The sequence below is a fragment of the Poecilia formosa genome, unplaced genomic scaffold (assembly GCF_000485575.1).
Source record: "Poecilia formosa unplaced genomic scaffold, Poecilia_formosa-5.1.2 Scaffold1, whole genome shotgun sequence".
Classification (NCBI taxonomy): Eukaryota; Metazoa; Chordata; class Actinopteri; order Cyprinodontiformes; family Poeciliidae; genus Poecilia; species Poecilia formosa.
This window is the reverse complement of record NW_006799940.1, coordinates 2,780,940-2,792,311: the sequence shown is the minus strand read 5'-3', so window position 1 is coordinate 2,792,311 and position 11,372 is coordinate 2,780,940. Positions and strand designations below refer to the sequence as shown.

The following is an 11,372-nucleotide window of genomic DNA, read 5'->3' as shown; positions in this document are numbered from 1 at the left end:
AGCCATTTTGGGTTTTTGAAGAAAACCCAAAATGGCTAAATGCCTCCCTCTATTATTATCTCCCTCTTTTAGCCATTTTGGGTTTTTGAAGAAAACCCAAAATGGCTAAATGCCTCCCTCTATTAAATTACACACTGTCCTTATACTGAAATTTAATTTTGGTATAAATGCAGCTGTTTAGTGAAGGATAAACGAGGATCTGTAGAGAATATTAGAGAACAAACTGTCTCATGACGTCCACGGGAAACGGCCGGAAGGTCAGGGATCAAACTTATAAAATAAAATCCTGAGTTTTGAGGTCTACCCGGAGTCCTACAGAGCTCTTTTCAACCCATCATCTGGAAATGGAGAGAGTTTGGCTCAAAAACAAAGCTACCAAGGCATTTCTGTCTATCTAAGCTGACACACCAGAGCATCAATCAGAGAAGCAACCTAGAGGCTCATGGGAACTCTGGGTGAACTGCAGACATCTGCAGATCAGGTGGAAGAAACTTTCCTGACTACATCAATTAGTTATTGTGGAAGGAGGTCAATAATAAAGTAGCTTTTAACGTTTCCAAAAGCCATGTCGGAGACGATACAAAAAGCTGTGCTGATTAAATGAGACCAAAACTGAACTTTTTGACCGTCGTTCAAAATGGTGGGAAAATTGTTTAGACCAAATATAATCAATGGTACTGATATTTTTCATCCAAACTTTACAAAGTTTGACCTATTTTGCATAGAAAACGGTAAAAAAACGTTTAATTGACGATACATCTACACCTCAACAGACTTACTGCTGTAATCACAAGTGACTGTGGCCTGCTGAATGTTCACTTTAAATAGGATAAAATCTATTGAATTTGGAGGTCTAAACATGACAAAAGTGGATAAGTTCAGGAACTGTGAATATTTTTGCAAGTCGCCTTATATTCAGCTTGTATTTAGAACAGAATCACGTTTTAAACTCGTCATAAAATTCCTCCCAAGGTGTCGTGATTGAACATTCCTGCGCTCGGTGCCATCAGTGGCACATCAAATCTCTTCAGCAGGTCATTACACCCCGCTGCTGCTAATGGTGTTGGTGGCTGCCATGTAACTACTTAGGTGCCTGCTCCCGAGTTAATCAATCCCAGGGAAAGGGAAATGACAAATACATAAACCCACACGCACTCGCTCTAATTTGAGAGTTTCTTCTATGAGGTGGTTGAGTCATACCATGCACGGCTTTGGTACCTTGTAAATCTGAAGGCATGCAGGGAGGAAAGAGCATCTTTTTTTCACCTCCATACCCTGCTGCTGGATGACTCAGCCAATTGGGTTCTCCCTCTCTTAGAACTGAAGTTTGACTGCTTTTCTTTTTTCTTTTTTCTTTTTAAAAAAAGGGATTTTCCTAAGAGGCAATCTATCTGCAAGGCTGATGCGATCAGGAAGCCCAGAACAGATTGAGATCCGAGGAAGGAGGGAAAGATGTACAGTCTAAGTGATGAGTACACACCCACTCCCTTGATTTTACTTTCTAATTTGCCAGCGTTCGCTTCCTCCCTACTGTCTTTGACTAAACTGTAAATACTCCAGCTTTCATTCCCCCCAGAAGCTTCCTGCTTTCCCTCCTGCCTCATTCCATAACTTTATGTCCTCTTCCTCCTCCGCTCCCGCCTCCCTCTTCCTCCTCTTCAGTGCTCCGAGTTCCTCTCAAATGTCAGCGTGGCACGAGTGGGTGGCAACAAGCCCCTTCTAAGGTTGTTTTTTTTTTTGCTGCAGTGAGGGATCAGCTAAAATGAAAGAGAAGAAAAGCGAGTGAAAGAGGGTTGCGTTGGGATTTGTAAGCGGACACCTGGCCGGGTCAGAGACATGTCACGAACAGACGCCGTTGGTTTTTAAGGAACATGGCTGCACATGTGTGCAACACAAACATTATCTACATCTGCATGTACAAAATGTATGCTCGGAGGTAAAAAGGAATGCATTTTTTACATTTCTTAGGCATCTCACACCTGCCAAATCTCTCTTCCACACATAATGAGAGCCACTGTGCTATGACTCAGAGGGGAGCAGCTGGATTTGAAGGCTCCAGCAGCAGCAGCAGTGGTGAGCTGTCACCATCTGGAAATGTGCATGTCTCTACTCAGCCTGCGCCATAAATCACCTCTCAACATCGAATCAACATGTATTCATATGTCACCTGGTTTCCGAAAAATCAAGCATCCCCCGAAACAAGATGCGTTTGTGAACTGTAACCTGGTGCGGTCACGTCCCACACAGTCTGTCATTGTTTCCCCGCCGAGTGGTCAGTCCAGTGCTCAGATCAGAGGAGCTTTGATCAGGCTTTGACAGCTGCCTCGTCTAATAACCTATTCCATTTGTCTGTGTGATAAAGAGGTGCACCTGTGCTGTGGCCGCAGATGGCCGCAAAGGCCAGAGGAAATATTGATAAAGAGAGTTCACACATCCTTTGGCCTTGTCGAGGTCTGCAGTCTCTCACGCTGTGTTCTTTCGGTTTGACGTACAGTGCCTTGCAAAAGTACTCATTGCCTTTGAACTTGAGTTAGGTTATATTCCATCATCTGACAAAAATAGTGCCGCACAATTGCAAACCTTCCAAGAAATGGCCGTCCACTTGGACAAAGAGAGTATTAATCAGACAAACGACCAAGAAGCCCAAGGTAAAGCTAAGGGAGCTGCAGATACTAACAGGAAAAGTAGTATTAGTGGTGCAAAAAAAAAAAAAGATAATATATATACAAGAAGGAAGCCGGTAGATAGAATAGTTGCCGTAACAATCCCACATCTACAGGATGAGCAAAAATGAAAAGAACTTGATTTAAGACAAACAAAGCAGGACAACCACGTCTTTGGGAGACAAGACAAGAAAAACCTTTTTCACTTGGAGTTTTGTCCAAAGTTCTGTATTCATAAAATAGACAGTTTATTTGTGTATAATCGTAGAGTTGGCTATTCCATGTTATTCACTTATTCCCCTGTGTCGTCCAACATTGGTTTCATCCCTCAGTCATTAGTAAAGTTCCCTCATCTCCCTTCACTGCTGTTGTTAATTCTGTTAACCCACCTGTAAGCATCGCAGGACTTTAGTACATGGTGATTCCTATTCTTTTTTTTTCTGTTTTAGTTTCCTGATATTTGTCAAATTCGCCTTTTTTCAATATGTTAATATTTTGTCCAATATGTGATGTAATATTGGTATTTGTCAAAGCTGCAGTTTCCGAGCTACCACGTCACACAGCACCTCTCTATCTCTCTACTCCCCTCACTCAGCTCCTTCAGACTAGTCAGCAGCAATTAGCAAACACCTAGTGGTACTCTGCATCTGCAGAGCTCATTATACTAGTGCAATGCTAGTGCAAATGTTGTTAAAAAGGCTAATAGTGATGTTGTGAGATCTCTTTTTGTTGTAATGACTTCCAGAAAGCGGAGTCTCGGAAAGAGCAGGAGTTTTTAAAAAAACAGAGTCCCGATTTCAAGGTGTTAAATTACAAAGTCAAATTTCCTTTAAGCCATTTAAGTTAACATAGTTACTTGTTTGTGTTGTAAAATGACACTCTGTCACTGCAAAACACAAAATGGCACCGCTTTACTCTAGCCAGTAAGTATTCTGATAGAAAATAATTCATGTATTTTTGGCACGATCTGCCCTTTAAATTGACCTTTTGGTGGTGTTCTGGTGGGAAAACAAAGGTTAAATATGTGGAACATTCTCACTGCTGAATGAGGTGGAGGACTTGTGAATACTTTGTTAAAATTCTCACTGATTTTGCTCAAACTAAAGGGGTGAAATTAAAAGAAATAATAATTCAAAACAATATGAATTTAAGGACTTTCAAACTTTCATCAAAAGAGCCAACAATTATGTTGCCAAAACTTAAATTTCTTTGTGCTAGTTTTTTTTTTTTTATGTATTTTTTTCCCACTGTAAATGGTTGTCAAATATACATCGGCAACATTACAATGTCACTGTTTCAAGTCAAACACTTTTTCCACTAATTTGCCCGTCTTTTTCTTTCTGATTTGAAGACGACTACGGCTGCTAAACATTGGCAGCGTCAAGGCAACAGTTTGTCTTTTCAAATCAGATCCCAGCTTATTGGTGGTTACTAACAGCTGGCACCCTGTCTGTTTGCTTCTGTTGGCAGGATCAAGACAGGTATAACAAACAGTAATTCTGCTGGCCACACTTAGCTGAGATCTCTCGGATAACTCGCATGCATGCCAACTTCCTGTGGCCAGGCCCTATAAACACATGAGAGGGAAGGAACAGAGACAAACCATGAAAAAGATATACATTGGCAAAACTGCCTTAAAAGTCCCCCGAAATGGTGGCAAACACCCAAAAAAGAGGTAAGAGTAAATCTGCGCCGCCATCTCTCCATCCGTACTTGTTTTTATGTGTTTGTCCGCTCATCCGCCCACGAGGTGTCTCCTCTGGTCGTTCAGTGGTGTTAAAGCAGCCTCATCCCGCCTTTCAGGCCCAGGAGTCATGCTGCCTCGTCATCTCATCTCACCAGAATGAAAACACTCATTATGTGTGACTCAGAGGAGGTCACTAATGGAGGGACTTTTCTTTTTTTTCCTTCTTCTTCTTCTTCTTTTTTTTTGTCTCTGGAGCTACTTCACGTAAAGTCACCCTGCACCTAACACCAAACACCTGTATTCCCCAGCTAAAGCCCACCGATCAGATCCGAGCGGTGAGGTGAGGCGGTGGGCTCCGCTGGCTAATGCAGCTCTTAAATGTCATCCAGTCTGCTGAGACTTTCTCTGACTCATTCAGCATGCAGGTCGCTTTTCACTCGCTGCCAAAGCTGCAAAGGCTGCAGCTTTCGGTGAAACACACACTATTTATTAACGTTTACGCTCTCGCTCGTAATACAGCAAATATCTGATTTCTAGCTACTCATTTATGTAGAACTGGCAAGACGTCGAAACTCTAGAGACGTAGATTTGTTCAGAAGTTGAATTACCATTAAATTTCCTGGGTTATTTCCTGGATTGCAGACTACTGGGTCAAATTACACAAAATGTCTACATTTGCATTTTTAATCTACTGCTATCTCTTTTTTAAATTTTATGTGACTATTTTGTCAATGCAGCAACATGATGGTCAAAGCATAAAAATTAGATAATTAAAAAAAAAACTTTGATGCATACACCAAGTTAAAAATAAATACATTATTTTTAATTTAGTGTAAGCAATAAGGCAGATGTTTAATCAGTGTGAATTATAAATGAATGGATCTGGCTAAAAAAAATGCTAACAAATGCACATTATGTTTTTGTAACTGCTTAACTCAACCTTTTCCACTGTACAGACAATATTTAAACAATAGTTCAAAATTTTTGAAGTGAAGGGAGGTTCTGTTAAAAGCCTATAAGCAGTTCACTAGATAATTGGGGATTAAGCAGTTCTTATCCTATCTGCACCAGATACACGAGGATTAAATGATCCCAGACACTGAAGCTAACAAGTAGCCCAACAGGAGCTATTAATTGGAGTCATAATTTTAGGCCTTAAAACTTAATATGCAGGATTTTCTGTAATGTCTCTGCATTTCAGTGTATTGACTCTAGAGTTTGGGTGATATTTTACTCTGCGTCTGCAAACCCCCAAAAGAATGCTGCTCCTGAAGCAGGACTTTTGTTCTTTTAGAGAAATAATAAAAAAAATAAACCTATTTAGTTGTTTTCCCTAAACTGGATTTAATAATTCATGTACATCTTAGATATGGCTCACAAGGGACTTAAAAAGATCTCAAGTGGTCTTATATTTGATATACTGAAATCTTTGGTGGAAAAGGCCAAAATAATAGGATATTTTATGGATTCTAGACTTTGTGTTGCTTTTTAAACTTTTCATAGCAACTTTGCAGGGTGATTTAATTCTGTTTCACACAGGGAGATCGTTAGTGGCACGCAATTTTCTATGTACATTTCCAGCTTTAATGATCACTGTTTTGTTTTTGGAAGCTGTTTTTAAGCTCCACTTCAGAATTTCTCAATTATTTCTGTATTATTCCTTTAAAAATCCACCGCTTTACTCACAATCCTGGCCAATGAGTAACTGTATGATAATTATCACATGAAAACAAGATCTGTATAACATTTGTGCTCAATAAATAATTAGATTTTTCTGCAATCCGATCCTGCAACATTTTCTGTGAGCGTAGAAATTGGCTCGCAAAGCCTCAGATTGAAACGGGACGATACGCAGCTACAGAGAAACTGATATTTTCAAAGAAAGTAAATGAAGTTTTTCATAAAGTCTAGATTTACCCTGCCTACTTTTCATCCGACTGATTGCAGAAACATTATGCTGCTTGTTAATGAGCTGGAAACGGGGGGTGATGTCTCCTCTGACCTGAAAATAATAAATGAACGAACCCCGTCTCAGCTTTGTTTTCATTTTTCCTTTGTTTTTTTGTTTTTTTTTGCAACAGTCTAGCTCATCGCCCACCCTTTGCATTCTACGATCTTGTTAAAAGAGAGAAATGGAGGGAAACGGAGAAAGTGAAAAGAGCAAAGTGACCACATCTCCATTCATTCCCAGCTATGTTATCTGGCTGCAGATAGAGTCATTACCTTTCTTCCTCCATCTGTCCGTCAATACTAAGGTCCATTAAGCCGAGCGGCGAGCACTCAGATCCATCACGGCAGCGGACATTTCCTCTTTTGCCGCTCACACTTGCCCTTTTATTAGATTGAAACGCAGGTAATGCATATGCTCCAAAAATAGCCGCCATTGTGCTGTCTTGCTAAATTACATGTTGAGGATATTACTGTTTTGCAAACCTGACCCATTGGGGTCTATTCAAATAATCTATTAGAGCTCATTGACTCATTTCTCATTACACATTACGCCTCTGTTATTTCCATGTGACCATTCTCGCCAGTGATTGCTCCTCTGTGATGTGCCAGGTTACCCTCTGTCGTCTAATGAATTACAAGGCACCGGGTCCATACATACTGACTGAATCTTGGGATCGTGTTTTCCCCATCCTCATAATGTCCCAGTCAATGCTGCATGGCCATTAACAGAAAACGTGGACCATTATACATCAATTTAGCAGGGCAAAGACCCCATGTTGCAAGCTTGTTTCCTTCACCATATGCTCTAAACTCATCTGTTCTGTGTGTGTGTGTGTGTGTGTGTGTGTAGCTCTTTGCTGGAGCAGAAGGAGGACTTGCGGAAGAGACTTTCCTACACAACACACAAGCTGGAGCTGCTGCAGAGCGAGTTCGACTCCACCAGGCAGTACCTGGAGACGGAGCTGCGCCGAGCGCAGGAGGAGCTGGACAAGTTCACAGACAAGCTTCGCAGGTGGAATCACCAACCATGATTCACCGCATGCTTCACACCAATCATACTTTGGGTACTGGAGAGGAAAAGAATGACACTTCGGCAGATATTATCGCTTAGATGATGTTCTTGTCGGTGTTCGAGGAGCTCCAGATGTCCGTGTTGGCTGAATTTGTTTGGATTATGTAAAGGAAGGGGATGGGGGGGAGAGAAGCTATGCTTCAACTCGAGCGGGAGTCACATTTTTGGCACGCATGTGACACGACGGCAAAAGCTAAACAAATGCAAATACTCAGTGCTTAGTTCCTCTTTGCTTCTTTTAAAGGAAAAAAAAAACCATCACAGACACGGACAAGACAATACACAGTGAAATATTAACACTTATTTGTAAACAGTTGTCTCAGTATATGTTTTCTCTGCTAAAAAAATAGTGATACTACTGTTTGACACATAAATGTGTCCTCATCTGTAAATCCAGGAACCTATTTAGTGATAAACATTCATCCTTTGGCATTTCTACACAAAGTTCAGTGAACTGTTGCAAGTAGGATGAGTAAAAATGGAGTCAAGCGATTTAGATTTGACTTGCCCGGAGATGAGGCTTTTTGTAAAGCTCTCTGGCTTCTTATATACAGTAGATCCAGCATGCATGTACACAAGCTATTACCTACCAGCAGGGCAATGTTTTCATTATTATTATTAATTTTTATTTTATTTTATTTTATTTTATTTTGTTGTTTAGAATACAAAGCAGCTACTCGGCACTGCAGAGGATCAACCAAGATCTGGAGGAAAAGATCCACAGAGATGTAAGTGTCTGAAGTCGCGCTTTGTGTGTCGCGTCGGTTCGAGGCTTTTATGCAAATTCTCGCACTTGTCAAAGAGGAAGGAGTTGGAGAGAAGCGAGTCACACGGCGTGGAGAACACTTTGAGGCGCAGATTGAAAATGAATCCCCCCCGCCGTTTGTGCCACTGACATTAATTATGGCTTATTACAATTGGCTGTCCTCCTTCCACTGGCAGAGGGATAGCAAACCCATTGTTCCTCAGAGGAGAGCACCTCACTTCATTTGTCAGATGCTGTTTTTGCCCGTGGAAAGATGGAATTAACTAGTCTGCCCCAGAAGACTGTAACCATCAGGTGCCTGAGCTGGTGAATAGACAGTTGAAAATGCTCGTCGAATTGGTTTGTTATGCCACGAGACAATAGTCATTACAGTTGACAATGTGAGATCTCCAGGTACGCACACACACACACACACACACAGCTGAAGGTTACCCTAAAATTGTCATTTCGAAAACAAAGGCAATCTGCTTTTCTTTATGTTTTTTTTTTTTTTAACCAACAGACGTTTTTCTCATGGGCTGCTCCAGATTCATCCCACGTACATACACTCCTTCAGGGTTAGAGAGAGGTGCTGAGTAAGTCTCTCTGCAATCGTAAAACTTGTTTACTCTAGAGGTGCCACAAACCCATCTGACCCCAGGGCCCCGCACAACTACAGAGAATGTAATTACAAGACAGATAAGCATGAGAGTCAAGCCTCTTTTCCCTCTTAGTTTTCCAAAACAAGTGAAAATGGCAAAAACTGAACCCAACGGAGAAAAAAAAAAACTTGAGTTCACAAACACTTTCTGTTCAGATAAATTTGTCCAAGATGCATACAAAGCAGCACATAATTATGGAGTGGAAAAAGCACATGGTGAATGTGGTTTTTGACATGTTTTAGTCAACAACCCGTGCGTTTTTCCATTCAGCCTGCCTTAGTGAATTCTACAGCCACTTTTCATTTCACTACAGATTACGACTGCAGGGCTTTTAGGGGGGCTGTTTCCTTATTTGGTTGCTCAAGATCAGGAGAATGGGATGGAGAGTCAATTTTCAAGTCTTGCCACATCTTTAGTTGCACACAGGGCTAGGATTTGACTACACTAACCCAGGGTTCTTCAATCTCTGGTCCTAGAACCTGAAGTGGCCCTTTAGGCCCTCCACAGGGACTTCTCATAACTTTAGCCGAAAGTGAAAAAGAAGAAACTGGTGTTCCTACATAAAAGCAAAGGGAAAAAAAAGAATAATCCTTGCAACTTTTCTGTCCTCCCCGACCGATTTGTGCATATAGTTGCCACAACAAGATGGTACTGATACTATATAGAATAATTTGAGTGCAATCTTTTTTGGGGGGTGGCGGCAGGGTCTTTTAGCTGTGAAATACATACTCTGTTCCCCTTCATTTTACATAGATATGGATGTTGTGGGAGAAAAACGAAAGTGAAGATGTGTTTGCATAAAATAGCAGACCAACAGCAGCGTGTGTTTACAGTAGAAGTGAATAAAAGTCAGAGAAAGACGGGTATAACATTTGTTTCTCAAAATATCCTCATTATCTTAACTAATATAACATTTAATTGACTAGCATGCTAACATTTGACATCGGTAAATGGCTTGTGTCTCAGTTAATTAACCTTCCTTTGAAATAATCATTTTATTTAATTGCTACATGGAATGTTTATTTTTACATAAAAGTTTCCAGGATTACTCTGTATTTAGCTCCACCAATCTCTACAGGATCATGAGGATGAGTTTTTCCCCACATACAGCATTTTAGATATATTTTAGTTATTTTTGGCTTAGTTTTAGTACCGAGAACAATAAAAAATACTCACGAAGACAAACAATTTGCACATAGCAGGGTAAGAGGAAAAAGAGCACAAAGAACCTACATAAATGATCCCACCTGAGCTGTGGGTCTCTGCAGCTCTGCCAGAGTTACTTTACCTGCTTGGTCTTTATGGCACTGTTTGTTTACTGATGTTCTCATATAAACCTCTGCGCCCTTTGCAGAACACTCATGTTGCAGTGAGCACTAACTTACACCCAGGAAGTTTCTATTTCTCAATGAAAATGAATTACTTGCACCAAATTTTGTTCAGAGATAACAAAGTAAAGCAGACTGTATTATCTACTTCTCTTCAGAATCATGCACAACTTTTTGTTGACCTGTCAGATTAAATCCCAGTAAAAAGTCCATTGAGTTTTGTGGTTCAGTAGTGACTTAAATGTGGAACATTTTAAGGGGCTTGAACATTTTTGCGGGGCATTTGTATTAGTGGCAAGGACAAGTGGCACCGGGGGAGCTTCTTGCAGTTAATGACCTGAGAGGGTTACGAAATGCAAGATTTAAAAGATAATTTCCTCCGAGAGAAGAAAGTTCACTGACATGCTGGTCCATGAATAACCTGCAGCCTAATGGCCAAAAGTGCTCAGCTGAAACATTCCTTGCTGCCATTTTAGTTGCAAAGTGCTTTCCTTTCTTCTTTTTTTCTCTTCTTTTTTTTTTTAAATCCACTCCGTTTTTTGTTTTTTTTATTATTTAGAGCACTTGCTGATTATTTTATATAGATAAATGAGTCATCATTCACAATTGCAGCATCCGAACCTATTTTGAAAAGCTCTTCGTATCTGTTTTAGTTCATGAAATGTCTTTCTTTTTTCTTCCTTTCTTCCGGGATGAAAGGCTGCTGGAATTAGGCATTGTTGTGATTATTTCTTGTTTGACCCTGAAAGAACCTGTTCTTCCTGGCTGCCTGTCCAAATAATGGGTGTTTCAAAAAGTGTTACCCTGTCAGCATATTTGCGGCTCGCTTGCTGCAGCTCTTTTGCCCGAGGCGCGTTCATGTAGTCACATATGTCCTCATTACAAGACAAAATCCATTCTTCCTGTCCCTGTTGCTGAATTAAAGGCATTATCAAGTAGAGAAAAAAAAGAAAAAAACAACCTCTAAATTCAGTTTGGTTTTTTTTCCCCTCTAAATGTACAATATAGTACAAAATGATGCGTTCGTGGCCCATTAGGACGCTACTCATTCTGACTGATCTTGATCTTATGACATTTAAAAGATTGTTGCATGTAATTTACGAGTCTGTCTTGTCAAGTCGCAGCACCACGAAGACGAAAAACGAGCTCTGAGCAGAGAAATCATCGTCCTCAACAACCACCTGATGGAGGCCAAGCTCACCATCGAGAAGCTGCAAGAGGACAATGTAAGTTTAACATTTTAGTTGGATCTATATATATATATA

General features: G+C 40.5%; 1 protein-coding gene across 4 annotated transcripts in view; it reads left to right on the top strand.

Annotated features, from left to right (window-relative positions):
• si:dkey-174m14.3 (brain-enriched guanylate kinase-associated protein) overlaps window positions 1-11,372 on the top strand; it is a 30,628-nt gene that overhangs the window by 8,386 nt on the left and 10,870 nt on the right. For 2 of the 4 annotated variants that reach the window (XM_016668407.1, XM_016668396.1), the window contains 4 exons: window positions 4,134-4,338; window positions 7,151-7,312; window positions 8,034-8,100; window positions 11,226-11,333. In XM_016668407.1, the coding sequence (XP_016523893.1) occupies window positions 4,241-4,338; window positions 7,151-7,312; window positions 8,034-8,100; window positions 11,226-11,333 (435 nt within the window). In that variant the 5' untranslated portion in view covers window positions 4,134-4,240. The remainder of the gene's footprint in view (window positions 1-4,133; window positions 4,339-7,150; window positions 7,313-8,033; window positions 8,101-11,225; window positions 11,334-11,372) is intronic. The other 2 variants (XM_016668417.1, XM_016668424.1) reach the window with 2 other exon arrangements.